Raw genomic sequence first — 22930 nt, forward strand, 5'->3', positions numbered from 1 at the left:
ATGAGTTCATAATGACACTAAGAACAAACCAAAAAAATCCCTTTAGAAAATGCTAGAGAAACAGTTCATTATTCTGAAAATGGTAAGTAGAAAATATCTGGCATTTATCCCCTTTTTCCTATATAAACTATAGTTCATAACCAAATGTTTGATGAGAGAGTACTTACAGAATAACTTCACCTAACAAATAAAGAATAAATGATTTAATTAGAATATCACAATTTTACACCTTCTAATGAAATAATGAATCTAAGAAATCATTCAATGAATTCTAAAATCTTGAAGTCAAAGGCTGATAGGGAACTTTATAATAAGTAGATTAGGCTGACAACTCCAAAAGCAATGATCAATCTCAATGTAAGAGACAGCCAAACACTAAGAGTCCCCCGACTCAATACAATAGAAACTAATCACCACCATCACACATGAAGTGTTCCGGGGGGGAAAACCCCTTGAATTTGTTAATCCTCTATTTCTTGACCTTGTATTTCAAGTTTACAAGAAATACAAGGGATAGAAAAACATATTAAATGACACCATGAGGATGTAATCATCAAAATCCAGAATGTGGAAAATCCTACAGGACAAATGGCCCAGTTTCTTCAAAGAATTGCATGATTAAAAAAAAAAAGAGGAAGGTGAACCTATAGATTAAGAGATTTTAGATACCAATATTTTGATACCAAGAGCATGATGCATAAAAATAAAAACATAATTTGTACTTCATCAATATTAAAAACTTTTGCTCTGCAAAAGGCTCTGTTAAGAGGACTAGTTACAAAGTGGGAGAAAATATTTGCAAACTACATATCTGATAAAGAACTAGTAAAAAGAACTATCAAACTCAACACTGATAAAATGATCCAATTAGAAAATGAACAAAAGACAGAAACACACAATTCACTGAAGAGGAGATACAGACAGCAAATAAATATATGAATATATGTTTCACATCATAAGCCATTAGAGAAATGCAAATTAAAAGCACAATGAGATATAACTACACATCAGAGTGGCTTAAATAAAAAAAATAGTGACAATAGGAAATGTTGGCAAGGATGTGGCAAAACTGGATCACTTATATGTTGCTAGTAGGAATATAAAATAGTACAGCACCTCTGGAAAATAATTTGACAGTTTCTTATAGAACTAAACATACAATTACTACATGATTAGCAATTATACTACTGGGCACGTCTCTGAAAGAAATGAAAACTTATGTTCACACAAAAATCCATACACAAATGTTCATAAAGCTTTATTTGTTACAGCCCCAAACTACTGGATGTCTTTCAAAAGACGAATGGTTAAACCAACTGTGGTACATCCACACCATAGAATAATACTCAGAAATAAGGAACAGACTATTGACACGAGTCGTAATTTGGATGAATTTTCAGTGAATTATGCTAAGTGAAAAAAGCCAATCCCAAAAGGTCAGATACTGTATGATTCCATTTACACAGCATTCTTTTTTTTTTTTTTGATGTGGACCATTTTTAAAGTCTTTATTGAATTTGTTACAATATTGCTTCTGTTTTATGTTTTGGTGTTTTGGCTGCCCAAGGCATGTGGGATCTTAGCTCCCCCACCAGGGATCCAACCCCCACCCCCTGCACCGAAGGTGAAGGCTTAACCCCTGGAACGCCAGGGAAGTCTCCTACACAGCATTCTTGAAAAGACAAAATGACAGAAATTGAGAAAAGATAAGTGTTACCACAGGTCAAGGCTGGGATTGGACAAGGACAACAGGAGGGCTCCTTGTAGTGTTCTGCATCTCAATGGTATCAATATCAGTATCCTGGTTGTGCCACTGCATGATAGTTTTTCAAGATGTTATCATTGACAGAAACTGGGTAAAACATACAGGGAATCTCTGTGTAATTTTTTATAATTGTATGTGATAATCTACAATTATCTCAAAACCAAAAGCTTAATTAAAGATTTATGAAACAAATTAATCAAATGCAGTTATGTGGACATAATGCAGACCCTGATTCAAATCAAATGTAAATAAAAGTTAAAATAAAATTCATGAAACAATTAGGGAAATGTGAACACAGACTAGATAGTAAGGAATTTTTAAATATAATACAGAATTGTGACTACATCAATAATTTTGTTTGGCTTAACAATGGTATAATGCATGTACATTTTAAAAAGTCCTTATCAGTAAGAGAGAGCAAAAAAATAGTGTGGAGACAAATAAAACAAAAATGGCAAAGTGGTGATAACTGTTAAGTTGGGTGATGGGTTCATGAGGCTCAATGAAACATTCATTCTATATTTTTTACATTGAAAAATTTCCCTAGTAAATTGTTTACCCAGGCATCTTTCAAAGGATTTTTCCACAGATAAAGTTCCTTGGAAAATACACAGCACAACATCAAATAGTTCTGAACACTCAAATAAATAAGAACCAAACACCATGAGTGAGGGCCAATAGAAACAAAAGTTGCAAAGCAGACCTGCAAAAATGACAGATATTGTAATTAAAAAAACAAAATATAAACTAAGAATGTTCATGATTCATGAGATTAAAAGAGGGTTGAAGATAATAATAACAAGCAAAGTTTTAGAAGAACAAAAGAATATTTAAAAAAATAAAACAAAACCCAAACAATCCAATTAAAAATGGGCAGAAGACTTGAATAGACATTTTTCCAAAGAAGACATACAGATGACTAACAGGCACATGAAAAGATGTTCCATATCACTAATTATTAGAGAAATGAGAATTAAAACCACAATGAGAATCACTGACACCTGTCAGAATGGCCATCATTAAAAAGTCTACAAATAACAAATGTTGGAGAGGATGCAGAGAAAAGCAAACCCTCCTACACTGTTGGCAGGAATGTTAACTGATGCAGCCACTATGGAGAACAGTATGGAGGTTCCTTAAAAAACTAAAAATAGAACTACCATATGATCCAGCAATTCCATTCCTGGGTATCTATCCAGAAAAAACAAAAACACTAATTCAAAAAGATACATGCACCCCAACGTTCACAGCAGCACTATTTACAATAATCAAGACACGGAAACAACCGAAGTTCCCATCACCAGATGACTAGCTTAAGAAGATGTGATACACACACACACACACACACACACACACACACACACACACACACACACACACACACACACAGAGAGAGGAATATTACTCAGCCATGAAAAGTAATGAAATACTGCCATTTGCAGCAATGTGGATGGACCTAGAGAATTTTATGCTTGGTGAAATAAATCAGGCAGAGAAAGACAAATACTATATATCATTTATATGTGGAATCTCAAAAATAACACAAATGAATGTATATGCAAAACAGAAACAGACTCACAGCTATAGGAAACATTACCAAAGGGGAGAGGGAAAGGGGAAGAGACAAATTAGGGGTATGGGATTAACAGATACAAACTACCATGTATAAAATAGATAAGCAACAAGGATATGTTAATAGCACATGAATTATACCCATTATCCTGTAATAAGCTATAACGGAATATAATCTGCAAAAATCCTGAATCACTATGCTGTACACCTGAAACTAACACAATATTGTAAGTCAACTATACTTCAATTGAAAAAAAAAACCTAGAAGTAAAAAAAAAAAAAAGGAAAATAAAAAACAATGTATATGTTTAACAGATTAAAAGTAACTTCAGAAAGAATTGGTGGACTGAACTGAAAAAATTATCCAGAATGCAGTCCAGAAAGCCAAAACATTAGAAAATATGAAAAGGTGAGGAGGCATGGAAGATGCAGAAGTCTAATAAATATACAATGGTAACTCTAGAAAGATGTATTAAACAAGATACAAAAAACTCAAACCATAAAGAAGTTTGATAAATTTGATACACAAAAATTAAGAATGTCTATTCATCAAATCATATCAAAAAAATAGTGAACTGACAAGCCACACACTGCCAACAAACATAATTGATAAAGAATAATGTATCTGTCAAGACAAGTTGGGTTACCCTGCATTAACAAACAACATCCAAATAATCGCCTAAAACAAAAAAAGATTTATTTCTGGTATTACAGGTTGACAAGAAGCACTGCTTATTATAATCACTCAGGGAGTCACGCAAGTCATAGGGCCACATCTAACTTCAAAGGAGACAGAAAGATAAATTCTCCTATGTGCCCAGAAACAAGGAGAAGCAAAAGATATGAGAATAGCCCTAGTAACAGATTGGTAACTAGAATAAATAAGAAACTCTTTCAGAAAAATAATAAAAAGACAAAAATCCCAAATACAACGATAAGCAAAATAAATGAACAGAAATTTCATAAAAGACAATGCCAAAATGAGCTGTAAGCTCATTTAAAACTGTTAGTTCTTAAACATTTATATAACTGCACTCTAGAATTTCCCTCCCAAATTACATAAAGAAATGAGCAAAAATTAGCAATTAAAACCGGTCAATAATACTGTTTATCTTGAGAACATGTATGCGATGGGTTGTATGTGCTTGGTTATACAAAAGGGTGAGATTTCTTTCTGTCTTTGTAATCTCTTAGTGGATTGCCAGTGATGCATATCATATTCTGGTTTAATGTTTATTTAATAAAATAAAATTTATTTAAAATTGTGTTCCTTCTCTTTTAAAAAATATAGTCACAACAGAACTGAACCAAGAAAGAGAAAATAACAGAAAAACTGACTTCCATAATAAGAAAAAAAACCCATAAAATGTATATTCTTCAGGGGTTTTGTGGTTCTGCAATAAGAGGGTCCCTTACAGCACTTAGTTAGCCTTAACACAAGAAGAAGTGCCAGTGCCTTTGTTTTTTTAATGGTAGATTAATTCTAAAATATGACAGTAGTTGGGTTTTTCTTTTAATAACAGCATTTCAGAAAAAAGTAACACTTAGAACTATTTTAAAAAATCACTTAAATCAGTACTTAGAAATATAAGCCTCAAATGCAAAATATTAGAAAATGAAAATCTGAAAATCAATGATCTAATAAGCTTTGATTTCAAGAAGCTAGAATAAAAGCAACAAGTCAAACTAAAAGAGTAGAGGGAAATAATAAAGTCAGAAATAAATAATAGGTAACAAATGTATGATAGAAAAAAATCAACAAAGCCAAAATTTGGGGTCTTTGAAAAGCGTATTAAATGATAAACCCTTAGCAAAACTGATCAAGACAAATCACATGTAATTTCTTAATGATACAGGAATTTCATTAAGGGAACAGATTAAGCCTCTGGTTTATTCTTCCTTTTACTGGACAGAAGTACAAATTAATAAAAATAAGGTTGAAGACTGAATTCATGAAAAGGGCAGTTAACCTCACATTCATTCAACTTCAAAGCTATAATCCTGATTTTAAATTGGGTATCTCCAAATAAATATTCTAGTATTAAAAAGGGATAGAGGAAAGAGAGTGAAAATGGAGCCAATCAAATCAACGTATACCCACTACTGAAAAATTTACTCAAAACAAGTAATGTATTGAGAGGTCAAGAAAGTCGTTACTAAGAACAGATCAACATTTAATGTAACTAACTCCAGCTAAAATTTTCATTTCACCTAAATAAATAATTACTTCAGAGTCCTGTCACCTAAATTTTGCCAATTTGGAGGATCTATTGAAGATAGTATGAAAGATCTATGCTAAAAGGGAGGAAAAACTAAGAGGACAGTTATCTCCATCAAGTCCTTTAAATCAGTTTCAAAAAACTGTAAGTCACGGCTTCTTAAACTTGTCCCTTAAAGTACTTCTAATGGTTAAAGAGAATGAATTGGAATTCCCAAGGAATTAGGGAGTACCTTACTAAAATCAGCTCTGCAAGGGCTCAAAAAAGTAAGAAGGCAGGTGTTTTACTTTAAAAATCTGTAAGAATTTTGCATTCCACTCCATAAAAATACTAATAATGCCCCCCTTGAATCTTCACACAGATATAATTTGTTATTTCTCAAACACATGATTGGGGGTTCTCTAAATCCAGGTTGTGGAGCAGTGGAGCAGGTATTATTTATTACAAATTGGTGGCATTCATATGATTACTCAAGGCTTGTGAATCAAATATCCGTCCTAAGATAATTCTTAAGTAGAACCACTTCATACTAATTATTATAGTAATTATGACTGAGACAACTGAGTTACATGAAAACAATCTGAGTTCATAATGAATGCCCATCTCTCTGCGAATGCAAACTGTTAAAATTTAGGAGCTTACTTTCACTCCCAGGTAGAGGTAAACAGTTTTACTGAAAAAAAAATTTTTTAATTGCTATACAATTTTGAGTTTGAAATAAAAATTAACAAATATTTCATGTTCTCTGGCTAATATAGTGAAAAGTTTTTGTAAGGACAGTTGATACATACTCCTGAATAACTTATGCCCTTTATCTTTACAACTCATTGAGAAAACATTAAGCACAACTAGAATGCAACATGGAATTACGGAGAGCCAAAAAGCAAATAAATCCAATTGAATCAATCACATATGATGCACTGAATCTCTTGGCAAATGCAACTTCCAGAAATTTGATGAAAGAGATATAAAACATCCAAAATATTATGTTTCAAAAGCAAAAACTTACCCACAACACATAACTGGTTCAACATAAACAACTTTCCTCAAGGGACTAAACATTTTCACTTAAATATGGTCTCAAGCACAGAAAAACAAATAGCATATATTTGAATATGATACATATTACTACACTTTTCTAATGTACCTGCAATATAAAATAGCCTGAGATCCACTTAAACAATTTCTCAAAGGGTTAAATTTTCCCTACAGCTACCAAGATCCCACTATTACAAAACGGTCTCCTCTCTAGAGTAAGAAATAAAATGGCTGCAGAGTGTGATGTGAATTTTAATTTAAACAAATATTAAGATTAAATAAAGGAGAGGCTGGGGGGTGGCTAAGAGTGCAGCTAAGAACAAATGTAAAGATTATAAAACTGAAATAATTATACATAAGAGGCCTATTTTTTTTGGATAAATTTATTCGTTTTTATTTATTTTATTTTTGGCTGCGTTGGGTCTTTGTTGCTGTGCGCGGGCTTTCTCTAGCTGCAGCGAGCAGGGGCTACTCTTCGTTGCGGTGCACAGGCTTCTCATTGCGGTGGCTCCTCTTGCTGCAGAGCACGGGCTCTACACGCATGGGCTTCAGTAGTTGTGGCTTGCGGGCTCTAGAGCGCAGGCTCAGTAGTTGTGGCACACGGGCTTAGTTATTCGATGGCATGTGGCATTTTCCCGGACCAGGGCTCAAACCCGTGTTCCCTGCATTGGCAGGCGGATTCTTAACCACTGTGCCACCAGGGAAGCCCAAGAGGCCTATTCTTAATTACATTTTTACTGTCTTTGTTTTCGTTTTATTCTTAATTCAGATGTCAGCACATCTGTGAAAAAATTATGCTTATAAACCACGATTTTCCTTTCAGTGTTCAAATACAGTAACTATCTCTCTGTTAATATTTAGAGTACTCAAAAAATTCCAGCTGAATATGCATTTTATATTTTATGTAAAATAATTAGGTATTATCAGTACTACCTAAAATTTGTTTACAGAGCAGCAAACTGAGACTTTTTCTTGAAACATACATATAATACATTTTAATTCATATGAAGAAAAATATCAAAAATATTCCCAACCCCAATAATCCACATCCATCAGCTGATTATCATACTTCTTTGCACTCATTATAGGCAGAGTCAATTAGTAAATGCTAGCCATGGAAACAGAGGACCTTCTGCTCTTACAAAGGGCTGATAAGCCAAGGCAGAAGTCCCAAGAATGTTCTTCCCTCAAGTATTAATATTCTTTACTTCACGTATATTATCATTCCCAACTTTTATTTATTGAATAACCTACTCAAGCAGCTCATGCACTAGTTACACAGTGCTTAAAAGTTTGCATAACTTTAAAAACTGAATGGCTAATTACTGAGGTCTTATTATGTGCCAGAATGTTTTATGACATTTACATGTATTAATTGCATTTAATCCTCACAAAAACCCTGTGAAGTGGGTACTACTGTTATCGTCATTTTATAGAAAAGGAAACTGACTCACAGAGAGGTTCAGTAACATGCCCAAGGTAACAAACCTAGGTGCGGCAAAATAGGGCCAAGAGTTCAGGTGGTCTGACTCTGGAGCAATATTCTTAACTCTGTCACATGCTACATCCTTGCCTTCCTGTGATGTACAGAAAATTATAAATAAGATCGTGTCTGTGGCCAGTGAGTTTCTATCTGGGAAAGTTCTCTTATGATGTATATTCCCCCATCATTTACTAATGCTGATTCCTTTTACAGACTATGACCATACCAAGTAAATCCTGGTTCCCAGTCTTAAGAGAATCGAAAAAGGTACATGAACAATTAATTCTAATACACTGTAAAAGTGTATAATAGAAGCTTAAACTAAACTACAAAAGAAAGGAGAAAAGAGATTTTATATGTGATCAAGGGGCTAAAAGGGAAAGCTGCATAAGGGAGGAGATGTCTGAGATGAGTCTTCCAGAACTACTAGCAGTTTGCCAGACAGGGAAGGTAAAACACATTAAAAGAAATAAGGCAGTTTGCTAACACATATTTTGCTCTCACTAATCATCAGTATCCTCCATTAAGGGGCAAACTATTTCTGCCAAAAACACACTAATAATAACGCGACTTTAGACATAGAAACAAAAGACTTTAAAACAACAGTAATCTTTGTCATCTAAGGAACATTTTTTACAGTGAATTTTATGTAACACTGTATTTTTGATTTTTAACCTTTGTTATTTTTTACTGTTTTTAAAAAAAGATTTATCATTTATTTATTTAATTTTATTTTTGGCTGTGTTGGGTCTTAGTTGAGGCACGCGGGATCTTTCATTGCGGTGTGCAGGCTTCTCTCTAGTTGTGGCGTGCGGGTTTTCTCTTCTCTAGTTGTGGCGCACAGGCTCCAGGGCACGTGGGCTCTGTAGTTTGAGGCACACAGACTCTCTAGTTGAGGCACATGAGCTCAGTAGTTGTGGCATGCAGGCTTAGTTGCCCCGCGGCATGTGGGATCTCAGTTCCCTGACCAGGGATCGAACCCGTGTCCCCGGCATTGAAAGGCGGACTCTTTACCACTGGACCACCAGGAAAGTCCCTACTATTGATTATTATTTATTGATTTTAAAAAATATACCAAAAATATGGCAGTAAAAAGATGTCTTTTTCTCTGATGGACCAACAGAAAAATAAGAAAAGCAAGAAAAAAAATGGCAAGAGGTATAGAGTTGAGGTAAACTTATGTCTTTATGTTATGTCTTTATGTCTTACATTTCCTTATCTTGAACCACTGGACATAAGAGATTATGTCTACTTTTAAGTAGACAAAACAATACATACTAGAAATGTACAGTTTTATTTCGCTTAAAATTTTCAGAGTAATAAATATAAAAGAGGAAAAATAGAAGAGTTTAAAAAAATCCTTAAATTCAGGTCATAAGCATTATTTCTTGTTATGGACAGGAAAGGCAAAAACACACCTGTACAACTGAAAATTTGTGTTGTTAATTAATCTCCTATACTTTCCCTAACTCTAAGATTACTTCAACTTATCTAATTTACTGAACTACTTACATAATTATTATTATATCATTTAAGGCAAGAAAGATCAGGAAAGGCCACCTGATCCTCGTGGCAGTTGGCTGAAATGGCATGGTTTCACTGCCAGACCAAACTAAAAACAACAAAGACATTTCAACACGCACCAGTTGAAAATATGACCTATGACAGGCTTCATGGCCCAGTTTCTGGACTGTTGATAAACCAAATCACAAGTCATGTTTCTAAGTGATAAAAGCTATAAAATCCTGAAAAGCTATTTACAAACAATAAAGAATATTAAATATGAACAAAGAATACCCCATCATTGTGGGTGTGGGCCTGTGCGTGCACGCATGCACTATACAGACACACTTGTGTTGGTGAAAATGGGATGGGAAAGGTGACAAAATTTTAGGTCACTTCTGTGAAGAGCAAGCCTAGACAGAAAAATTACAAGGGACTTTAGACAACCTGAATGTATATTATAAGTGATCATGACAATGTAAATTCACCTAATGTATAACTTTCCTAATGGTCCTGATGACAGAAAATAACATGTCCAAACAAGAATCACCTCTGGCAGTTGTATCATGCAATGCCAGGATCTTATCTATCTGTAAGGAGGTCATGCTGAAAACTTAGATGGAAAACAGCAACATCACATGAGTCAATCTGGCTTTACTGGCTCACAGGACAAGAATTAGGGATGCTTACTTTGAACAGTTTTATTAGGTGATCAGAAATGGGAAGTCATAAAGAATGGCTCTGTTGGTACAGTAAAATGTAAAAAATGAGAACAGATACTCATAGGCATGAAATCCTATAGAAATTAAACTCTTTTTATTTAAATTATAACAATTTTATCAAATAGAAATTTCATTCAATAAAAATGAAAATGTAAAATTAAATGCAAACTTAAATGTAGAAATGCATAAACCTAAGAGACAAGTGATAGTTTATTAAATTGACATGCTAACAGCAACGACCTGGCTTTTAAAATTACATTCTTATCTAAGAACACCTTCCAAAATAAAAGCAAAGTTCATGAACAGCTGTAGACAAAAAACATATCTAGATTAAGCCATGGATCAGTTAGCGGACCACAGCACAAGAAAACAGATGTACGTCTCTGCAATATATGATGCCTACATTGCTATACTGGATTACACGTCCATTAAACATCTGTGTTCAATACTGCAGGGTGTTTTCTTTTTTTGGCCCTTCCTTGTGGAAAATACTTCTAAAAAGAGGAAAAAAGTCTATGCTATAGCTTAAACTTGGATTATTCTAGATTTTTGTATCCTGACTGATGTAAAAAAAAAATCAAAGACAGAAGATTCTTTGCAAGGTATTTTAATTTTAAATGCTGCTTCATGAAAATGTGGCTTTAAAATAAATTTAGAATAGTCAGTTATTTGCCACTTGCCCATTGTTTAAGCCAAAGTAGGAATATCTGAAAAAATCTTGAATATATTTTAGGAAGCATACCTTCTCCTTGTTTAATTATGTAATTAGAATTTTCCAGCTTCTCAGCTCAGAAATCCGAGTAGAAGTACCAAAGTTAGGAGGGGACTTACTTATAGAAGATACTATAAATGATACTGCCAAGCCACAAAGAAGACTCGGTGACTGCCATAAATTACAGTGTCTAATGTTCCACCTAACACGTTAAACACAATCTGCTAGACTCCAACCTCACTGATACTTACAAGGAAAGGCAGATAGTAAGATAATGCAAACTCTTAAGTTATACCTTTGTGAAGAGGAAGAAAGAAAGTCTTAGTTACCACTTCCTGGACACACGTATTTGTTTCCCTTACTGAAGAGTTTCTGAAAGCACCTTGGTTCCGAACAACTGACCCCTTTCATCTCAGGTTCCAGTAACTCAGTATTGTTTGTATGACATTGCCTTCCCGATAAAGGCAGAGATCATGCCTGACTAATCCTCCAAAATGAAAGGTGTCCTTTGTATCAATTAGAGTCTAACTAAAAGAGTTAGAGAAACAAAATGAAAAAGCACTGCTACAAGAGCCCAGGGCTAGGGTCGCACAGTGGATGCTGGAATTATGACAAGTGGGAACTGGAGCCCCAAAAGAAACAGCTTCTGTCAGCAACACCACTGGAGACAAAAGAGAAGTAAAGAAATGCCCTGTCTTCTCCCTTCCATAAATCTCCCATTAGTGTTTCCCATTAGGTTCCCCAAACCCAATAGACGTCGGCTGCCACAGGAGCCTAGGAAAAGCCACCTGCAGCGGTAGCCCTTCTCCATCAGACAGAAGAAAGCAGAAGGGTGTCAAATGGATCTGAGGGCAAAATAAGCCCAAGACCAGCATACCTTCCAGTAAAGTTCACATCATAACTGTAACAATCTCATAAATTCACTCAACCTAGCTAAGTTATCATTTGTTATTACACCAACTGGCTTTAAGATTTCAACTGCATATTAATATTTCTAGACTACATTTCAAGTTCTGAAATGAAAATTCCTAGAACATAACTACCCAGAAGGATAATTCTGCTAGGCAGGGCAAGAACTACCCAGCTAGTTAACTGAGCTGACAGGAAGTTTAGTGAAGTCTATCTTTTAGTTTGCTTCTAGTAATTCGGGGTAATTTTAAAGATGCATTTTCCAAGAAAAATAAAATGGTCCCTAGAGAAATGAGGATTATGTCAGCCAACATTTAGTATAAACTACTTAAAGTTGTTGCCAAGCAGATGCCTCAAATGTACTTTCTCCAAAACACCTTTTTGTAGTCTTTAAAAAGATGCTGAATTTTTAATTATACTAACTAAATTCATTCCTTCTCACTCAATTCATAAGGGAAATCAGAGTGCTGATACAAATTATCTGGTATAAGAAGAATAATGATATTGTGATCAAGAATTGTTAAAAGCCAAGCCTAGCATGAAAAAATCAACACACTGTTTCACATGCAAAAGAGTAACTGCCAACAACAGTGACTGTCACTGGCTCTAAATTAAAACGACTACATTAAAAACTGAACATTTCAAAAGCTCCCTGAAATCAGTGCAATTTTGCTAGAATTATTATTTTCTATGTTTATTCAAAATTTATAGAAAATTGTAAAGCAAAACTCATTCTTTTCAAGAAGTTTTGATAAATTCATTTAATGAAAATACATGTTATCAAATACTTTTTTTAAGAAAAAGCTTAACAACTTCCAAATGGTTAAAAAAAAAATCCTTCGTATATCTGGAAATAATATATACTCGTCTTATTTGAAGTGGCATATCAGTGAGTTAAATCAGTTGACAATACCATTAATTTTACTTTACAGACTCCTTAAAATAAATAGTCTTGATTTGTGGTTTCAAAAGCAAATTATAAAGCTATATATTGTACCTTAATTTTATTATCTTAATAATGCCAATAAATTCTATTTTATGTGATAAAGGACACTGATTACATGACCTAACAGATCAGAAAGACAGGATATTAAGTATGACAATAACAGTGGCAACATCACATTATTTTGACATAAACAGTCTTAGTAAATCCTTAACTAGTCCTTGTAGGCTTTTAGGAAAACATATTTAGGTCTCTACAAATCTAGAAAGTAGAAAAATAATAATTCTTTATTATGACTTTAAAAGTAAAAAGGCTAATTTACTCTCTTCTTTAAAAAATTATAAAATGGCCAGTAAATAAGTGCCATTTCAGAATAAACTACCGTAAAAAGACTGTAGCTGTTTTTAAAATAATGCTACCATTCTGCCATTTATCAAATATAATTAAATGCAGAAAACCTGCTACTTTATTCATTGCTTTTTTAAAAAATTAATAAAAGTAGTTTTCTCTGCAAACACTTACCATCCACTCAGATATAATAACATCCACTTTTTCTACAGGAAGACGAACTTCTTCGATTTTTCCTTTAATTAGCATAATAGTATCTTCAAGTTTATTTAGTCTGAAAATTGTCATAATGAATTAAATTAGTATGTTAAACAGATTCTGAAAACTAGTCAAATTACATAATTTCTTGGCAACCGTTCATTTTAGTTTATGGAACCCAAAGGTATGTTTTTTCAAAGTTTATTTATTCTCTGGGCACTGTAATTGCTTTTTGGTCACATCATGAACCCCCTAGAATGTTTCTGGTTAATACAATAATACAACTAAACCAGCATTTAAAATTACAGCATGAAAAGAAACTCGAATTCTATTAAAAATACATGTCAATAAAGTTAATGGGTCTTTTTTTTTTTTTTTAAAGGGAGAGGTGGAGACAGACAGACCAGACAACAAAAGTATATTTTAAAGGGAAGTAGTGTGTCACAGTGGAGAGACAGTTAGGGCCAGAAGCTCTTACACTGATTTCCAGGTCCTCTAGCACTTTTCAGCTAAGTGATCTTCACCAAATTATGTAACAATCTCACTGAGCCTGTGTGTTCATGTGTAAAACAGAAAGATGATACCTTCCCTACCTACTTCATAGTCTATTATGAGGATGAAATATTTGTGAAAGCTATGTACACATCCTCAAGCACTATATAATGGTAACGTATTATCATGAATAACAAAATACTGTATGTTGTGTAAAACTTGAAATTCTCCTCCCATCATAAATAATTTAACCTTGTCCAATACCATTCATTAGATATGTTTACGTGCTTGATCACAAGATTAGCACATATTTTTCACCCCCTCCTTTTACAGTTTCAAATAAACAACAGAGTTAAAGAGATAATTCCAAAAAGCTAAAAGCAAGCTACTAAGCTTGTATCTAGTTAAATAAATTCACAACCTTCAAAGGATGTACATCTGAATTATAAAGGATTTCTTCTGCTAACAAAGGAGGGATTTTTCCCCCCAAATTTCATTGAGGTATTATATACGTAAGATTAAATGCATTTTAAGGGTAAATGTTGTTGAATTTAAAAAAAACAGATATACTTGGGTGACCACCACCATCACTATCAATATACAGACATTTCTATTTTCTTACGAAGATTCATTAGTGCTCCTTCCAGAAAATCCTCCCATCCACAGGCAACGACTGATTTCTTTCTTTTACTACATATTAAAATTTGTATTTTGGGGACTTCCCTGGTGGCGCAGTGGTTAAGAATCTGCCTGCCAATGCAGGGGACATGGGTTTGAGCACTGGTCTGGGAAGATCCCACATGCCGCGGAGCAACTAAGCCTGTGTACCATGACTACTGAGACTGAGCTCTAGAGCCTGCGAGCCACAACTACCGAAGCCCACGTGCCTAGAGCCCATGCTCCACAACAAGAGAAGCCACCTCAGTGAGAAGCCCATGCACCACAATAAAGAGTAGCCCCCGCTCGCCTCAACTAGAGAAAGCCCGCATGCAGCAACGAAGGCCCAACGCAGCCATAAATAAATAAATTTGTTTTTTAAAAAAAGTTTGTATTTTGTAGAGTTTTACATAAACGGAATCATACTGAATGTACCCCTTTGTGTCTGGTTTCTTTCAAAAAGCATACTTTTTAGATTCATGCATATCTTTCTGTATATCAGTAGTTCCATTCCTAGGTATTGTTGAGTAGTATTCCACTGTATGAATAAAACACTTTTTTTCACCCACACACCTGGGGATGGAATTCTGGATTATTCCAGCTTTGTACTATAATGAATAAAGCTGCTATTAACATTTATGTACAAGAACTGCTCTGTTAAATGGAAGTGATAGAACTTTTTAGGAAACTGCGATTTTGTTTTACAAAGTTCATATACAATTTTACATTCCCACAAGCAATATATGAGCATTCCTTTTTTTATTTTTAATTTTTAAATTTAATTTTATTTATTTTTTTATACAGCAGGTTCTTATTAGTCATCCATTGTATACACATCGGTGTGTACCTGTCAATCCCAATCGCCCAATTCATCACACCACCACCCCCACCCCCCGTGGCTTTCCCCCCTTGGTGTCCATACGTTTGTTCTCTACATCTGTGTCTCAATTTCTGCCCTGCAGACTGGTTCATCTGTACCATTTTTCTAGGTTCCACATATATGCGTTAATATATGATATTTTTCTCTTTCTGACTTACTTCACTCTGTATGACAGTCTCTAGATCTATCCACGTCTCAACAAATGACCCCATTTCGTTCCTTTTCATGGCTGAGTAATATTGCATTGTAGATATGTACCACATCTTCTTTATCCATTCGTCTGTCGATGGGCATTTAGGTTGCTTGCATGACCTGGCTATTGTAAATAGTGCTGCAATGAACATTGGGGTACATGTGTCTTTTTGAATTATGGTTTTCTCTATAGCGTCACAACCTAGTCATCTTAGTATTGCTGATCTTTTAAATTTTAACTGTGTGTTAAGATCTCATCATGGTTAAAAGTTACATTTTCCTAATGACCAAGTATTTTTTCCATATGCTTACTGGCCATATTCCCCTATCATCTTTTGTTCAAATTTTTTGCCCATTTAAAAAATTGGCTCAGTTGTATTCTTATTATTGAATTTTAAGAGTTCTTTACATCTCTGGATAAAAACCCTGATGGATTTAAGTACAGTGAATATTTTCTGCCATCCTGTGGCTTTTTCATTTTTTTAATGATATGTTTTGAAGAGCTAAAGTTTTTAATTTTGATAAAAACCAATTTATCACATTTTTCTTTTGTGGTTCATGCTTTTGGTGACATATCTAAGAAATCTTTGCCTACATCAAATATTTTCACCTATGTTTTCTTCTAAATTTTTTTTAGTTTTTGTTTTGAGTTGTATTTTCCAATATAGCATCATGATCATTTTTTTCATATATAATGAAAAAACTTTGTTGGAAAAACTATCACAAGTAATAGTTTCAACTTTGTTGAAGAAGAAGTATTACCAACCCATGGAATTATTTCAGAATCTTTGTCAAAAATCAATTAAACAGGGCTTCCCTGGTGGCGCAGTGGTTGAGAGTCTGCCTGCCAATGCAGGGGACACGGGTTCAAGCCCTGGTCTGGGAAGATCCCACATGCTGCGGAGCAACTAGGCCCGTGAGCCACAATTACTGAGCCTGCACGTCTGGAGCCTGTGCTCCGCAACAAGAGAGTCCGCAACAGTGAGAGGCCCGCGCACTGTGATGAAGAGTGGCCCCCACTTGCCACAACTAGAGAAAGCCCTCGCACAGAAATGAAGACCCAACACAGCCATAAGTAAATAAATAAAAATTAAAATAAAAAATCAATTAAACATAATGTATAAGCTTATTTCTGGACTTCCAATTCTGCTCCAAGATTTAGATGCATATCCTTATGCTAATACAACAGTTCCTTGATTTTTATAGCTTTAAATCAAGTCATGAAGTCTGACAGTGTATGTCCTTTAACTTTATTCTTCTTTTAAAATTCTTTTGGATATTCTAGGTCATTTGTGTTTTCCATATGAATTTTAGGATCAGCTCTCAGACAATACGTAAACAAAACAGCATTTCTATGTCCCAATAGGAAGTAATGAGAGAAGAGAATGGACATCTCTGGGTGAGTGAATACAAAGGATCAGACTGTCAAATCTGACTCACATAAGCCAGAGATTTTACCCAGTGTCAGGCTTCACAAATAATTTCAAAAATACGGGCAATTAAGAGGTCCAGACTAATCGGGGAGAAGTCTGGGACATGAAAAGCAACTTCTTTATTCTTCCCTTCCCTGTATTAGACATGCACACTCTGGCCTAGAGTAGACAGGCCTCTAAGTAAGTTGCATAGGTTATTAACTTCCACAGTAAGGAGTCCTGCTCTATGTACCAGATTGCTCCCTGCTTTTTCTGAGTCTCTTGATTGCCTGTATCATTGAAATTATTAACAAAGCTTAATACTGGATAATCTCTCTGGGTAATCCTGGGTAATCAGGTTTCTGTGTGTCTGATTTGAAAATATTTTATCTCAGAGTAGTGCTGTGAGGAGGACTCTCATACAGATCCATGAATCAAAAAAGCTGAGGCGCTTTTTAGCCAGAAAAAGGAGGAGACTGAAAAATAAGAGGAGGATCTAATCCTGGGATGGTTGCCTACTCATCCTTGGTATGAAGTGGCAAAACTGAGATTCAGAGAAAGTAGCTACTGGCCTGATAGGCAGCAGCAGGCAGAGAGAAAGATAGTAAAAAAATACACTATCTGGCTGTTACTAGCATTTCTGAAAAAATGCCAGTCTTTTCAGAGAAGAAATGATGGCAAAAGAAAGGACTAGAAGAACAGTTTTTCCTCTCACTGGAAGGCCTTCTTATGCTTATATGGCTGCCTGGGAAGATGAAGTATCCACTAAGAAAGTAATGAACTTAAAGCTTGGGGTTACCCCAAAGACGATACAAACGGAGGAGGACACGGTCAGAGGACTCCTGAGTGCTGAGAATATTTTGTGAAAGAGATAGGACATTTGTGAGAGACATCCAGAAAAAGCTGGTGAAATCATTACTGGCATGGATAAACAATCAGGAGGATACTATCACTTATTTTACATACAACTGAGTAGAAAGGATTACTTGGGTCGATGACAGATCCCTAAGAGGCTGTGAACAGATGCTTCCAGGTGATACAACAACTAAACTACTACAGTGAGTAAGAGCAGGGCTGCAGTTTATCTATCCCGAGAGAGGTAATCCCCTGTCGTCACCCCAACCCTCAAGTAGAACAGTTCTCTAAAACAGTAGGCATGTTATGCATGCAAGTCAACTTAGACTGGCTTTAGGATAACAATATAATTTAATGCTATTGGCAAAGATAAGAAAAGATGTGGAAATCAGCAACTCCTCCTTCTTGAGCACTTTATGTAATCTTGTTATATGGAAGCCAAGAGAATATTCAAGAGGCAGTATCTGATTACTTTGTTCAGTTAACAAGAATAGGACTGCATGATGTTTTTGACATACAAAAGAATGGGGGCATCAACAGGAGAAAAGACAGAGGGAGGAAACAAAAACCAGCTCACTGAGAGGGGAGTTTAGATAGCTTTCGAAATATGATGTGAAAAAGAGAAATTAGATAACATTTCTACTGAGTTATTAATAAGCTTTGTAGAGAATGGTTCAAATCCTGATAGTCATTAGGGTCTTCACAGGTTTTTTTCTTTGCAGAAATCATTGTAGAAAATGTTGTAAGATTAAAGATACCAGAGAAGTACATGGCAAGGAAATACTAACCAATGTCAGAGGGTAAAACGGGGAAGAAGTTGTTAAAACAGCTGACTGGTAGTTCATGCACAGCATCTATTGGGGGACATTCATCCTTTGGATGAGTTTTCCATTAAAAGTGACTTAACGCCCTTGCATTGTCTGCGAGGAGGTTAGAAATATTAACAATACACTTTGATATAGTTTAATTTTCAGTGTCTGCTTCATGTTCTTTACAGAAATACAATTGATTTTTATATATTAATTATGTATTCAGTATTATGAACAATTATATGCCAAAAAATTAGAAGAAATGGACAAGTTTCTAGAAACATACAGCCAACCAAAACTGAATCAAGAAGAAACAGGTAATTTGAACAGAACAATCACTAGAAGTGAAATAGAAACTGTAATAAAAAAACTCCCTGCAAACAAAAGTCCAGGACCACATGGCTTCACTGAGGAACTTTACCAAACATACAAAGAAGAACTTATACCGATCCTTCTCAAACTATTCCAAAAGACTGAAGAGGAGGGAACACTTCCAAAGTCATTCTATGAAGCCACCATCACACTGATACCAAAACCAGACAAAGACACTACAAAAAACAAAAGAAAATACACACACACACACACACACACACACACACACACATATATAGTAGAGGCCAATATCTTTGATGAATATACATGCAAAATTTTTCAACAAACCAAATGGTGAAAAGCTGACAGCCTTCCCACTAAATTCAGGAAGAAGACAGAATGACCACTCTCACCGCTTCTATTCAACATAGTATCGGAAGTCCTAGCCACAGCAATCAGACAAGAAAAGATTGTCATTACATGCAGATGATATGATACTTTATATAGAAAAACCTAAAGCCTCCACACAAAAACTACTAGAACTGATAAAGAAATTCAGCAAGGTAGTAGGATACAAGATTAACATACAGAAATCTGTTGCATTTCTTTACACTAAAAATGAAATATCAGAAAGGAAAGTAAAAAAAATCCCTTTTAAAATTGCATTTAAAAAAAAATACTTAGGAATAAACCTGACCAAGGAGGTGAAAGACTTATACACTGAGAACTATAAAACACTGGTAAAGGAAACTGAAGATGATTTAAAGAAATGGATAGATATCCCATGTTCTTGGACTGGAAGAATTAATATTGTTAAAGTGGCCATACTACCCAAAGCAAGCTACAGATTGAATGTGATCCCTATCAAATTAGCTATGACATTTTTCACAGAACTAGAACAAATAATCCTAAAATTTATATGGAACCACAAAAGACCCAGAATTGCCAAAGCAATCCTGAGGAAAAAGAACAAAGCTGAAAGCATAACCCTCCCAAAGTTCAGACAATACTATAAAGCTACAGTAATCAAAAGAGCATGGTATTGGCACAAAAACAGACATATGGATCAACGGAACAGAAAAGAGAGCCCGAAAATAAACCCACCACCTACAGTCAATTAATCTTTGACCTAGGAGGCAAGAATATACAGTAGAGAAAAGACAGTCTCTTCTGCAAGTGGTGTTGGGAAAGCTGGACAGCCACATGTAAACCCCTCACACCATACACAAAAATAAACTCAAAATGGCTTAAAGACTCAAATATAAGACATGACACCATAAAACTCCTAGAAGAGAACATAGGCAAAACAGTCTCTGACATAAATCGTAACAATATTTTCTTAGGTCAGTCTCCCAAGGCAATAAAAATTAAAGCAAAAATAAACAAATGGGACCTAATCAAACTTTGTACAGTAAAGGAAACCATAAACAAAACAAAAAGACAACCTACAGACTGTGAGAAAATATTTGCAAATGACTGACAAGGGCTTAATTTCCAAAATATACAAACAGCTCATAATACTCAATAACAAAAAAACAAACACCTCGATGAAAAAATGGGCAGAAGACCTAAGTACACAGTTCTCCAAAGAAGACATACAGATGGTCAATAGGCACATGAAAAGATGCTCAACATCACTAGTTATTAGAGAAATGCAAATCAAAACTACAATGAGGTACCACCTTACACCAGCCAGAATGGCCATCATTAAAAAGTCTATAAATAATAAATGCTGCAGAGGATGTGGAGAAAAGGGAACTCTCCTACACTGCTAGTGGGAATGTAAATTGGTGCAGGTACTATGGAAAACAGTATGGACGTTCCTTAAAAAACTAAAAACAGAAATACCACATGATCCAGCAATTCCATTCCTGGGTATATATCCAGAAAAAACAGAAACACTAATTCAAAAAGATACATTCACCACAATGCTCATAACAGCACCATATACAATAGCTAAGACATGGAAGCAACCCCAGTGCCCAGCAACAGATGACTGGATTAAGAAGATATGATACACAGACACACCCACACCCACACCCACACACGCACACACAATGGAATACTACTCAGCCATTAAAAAGAATGAAATATTGCCACCTGCAGCAACATGGATGGACCTAGAGAATATTATGCTTAGTGAAATAAGTCAGACAGAGAAAGATAAATACTGTATGATATCATTCATATGTGGAATCTAAAAAGTAATAAAAACGAACGTATATACGAAACAGAAACAGAGGCACAGAAATAGAGAACAAACTTATGGTTACCAAAGGGGAAAGGCAGAGAGGGGAAGAGGGCAGGGATAAATTAGGAGTTTGGGATTAGCAGATACAAACTGCTATATATTAAGACAGATAAACAACAAGGTCCTACTGTATAGCACACGGAACTATATTCAGTATCTTTCAATAAATGATAATAGAAAAGAATATGAAAAAGAATATATATATGTATAACTTAATCACTTTGCTGTACACCAGAAACTAACACAACATTGTAAATCAACTATACGTCAAATTAAAAAATTAAAGTATTCAGCACCTTGATAGTTTATTATTGCAATAACTTATTTATAGCTTATTTCTGATATCAATATTCACAAACATATTACTAGGGAACAAGAACAGTCTTGTTCCTTCATTTCCAATTCTTATACCCTTCTTTTTATTGCCTTGCTCCACTGTCTAGGATCTCCTTTACAGTGTTGAATAGAAAAGGTGATGGCAAGTATCCCTGTCCTGTTCCTGAACTTAAAGTGAACACTTTCAAAGCTTCATCAAGTTCTAGGCTGTAATTTTGGTTTTTGTAGATACACTGTACCATGTTACAATATAACATTCTAGTTCTAGTTTGCTAAGAGTTTTAATATATAGATACATTGAAGGGATATGGAATTTTACTAAACTTTTTTTCCTGAGATATCTCAAAAGATTTTTCTGGTTGATTTTCTCAAATTTAACCAAACTTGTACTCCTGGGATAAACTTTACCTTCCAATATATCGCTCAATTAATTTTCTAATATTTTGAATAGGATGTCTGAACATATGTTCACAAATGAGTGACCTATACTTTTCTGTTCTACTGCCTTAGTAGAGTTTTGGTATAAAGGTTATACTGGCCTCATATATGGATGCTTGATTCCCAACAAATATGACAGTGCAAAGTAGAGAGGAAAGAATGGTCTCTGCACTAAGTGAGACTGGGACAACTAGGTCATTTAAACAGATTACAAATAATAATAATAATGGTAATAATAAAAATCTGGATCACTACCTCATACCATATACAAAAAACAATGCCTGGTAGATTACAAACCTAAATGTAAAAAACACAACTATAAAATTTATAAGAGAATATAGGAAAACACCTCCATAAGACTTCTTACCCAAATCACATATAGTGGCAACCATAAACATGAATGATGCTCATGAAAACTGAGAATTTCAGTACATCAAAGACACTATGAAGAGAGTGAAATAGCAAGCAAGAATGAGAACTTTTTCATTACATAAAACCTATAAACAACTCAAATAAAAAAAAATTTAAAGATTGCCTACAAATAATAAAAAGGCCCAACTCAATGGAAACCTGAACAAAAGACATAAACAGATATTTCACAGAAAAGGAAATCCAAATGTCCAATAATCACATGAAAAGATGCTCAGCCTCACTGATAATCACAGAAATGCAAATTTAAATTGCAATGAGATACTGTTATACAACCAACTGGAAAAAATTCTTAAAGGTAGGCAATACCAACCAGAACTGTTATATACTATCGGTAGAAGTATAAATTGGTATAACCACTCTGGAAAACAGCCTGGCAATATTCAGAAAATCTGAAGATATGTATACCCTAAAGCCTGCAATTTTATATGTAAATATATACCCCACAGATGTGT

The 22930-nt window shown here is 34.6% G+C and overlaps 1 protein-coding gene and 1 long non-coding RNA gene across 7 annotated transcripts in view; one reads left to right on the forward strand and one right to left on the reverse strand.

The window, feature by feature from the left end:
* PRMT3 (protein arginine methyltransferase 3) overlaps window positions 1-22930 on the reverse strand; it is a 179166-nt gene that overhangs the window by 112130 nt on the left and 44106 nt on the right. For all 6 annotated transcript variants that reach the window (XM_082342441.1, XM_082342440.1, XM_082342442.1 and 3 more), the window contains exon 10: window positions 13389-13488. In XM_082342441.1, the coding sequence (XP_082198567.1) occupies window positions 13389-13488 (100 nt within the window). The remainder of the gene's footprint in view (window positions 1-13388; window positions 13489-22930) is intronic.
* On the forward strand, window positions 13496-19303 carry LOC309606033. Its single transcript, XR_014231619.1, has 2 exons — window positions 13496-16453; window positions 16759-19303. It is a non-coding gene; the product is annotated as an uncharacterized lncRNA (long non-coding RNA).

This window comes from Balaenoptera borealis, assembly GCF_965194805.1.
Source record: "Balaenoptera borealis genome assembly, chromosome: 11".
NCBI lineage: Eukaryota > Metazoa > Chordata > Mammalia > Artiodactyla > Balaenopteridae > Balaenoptera > Balaenoptera borealis.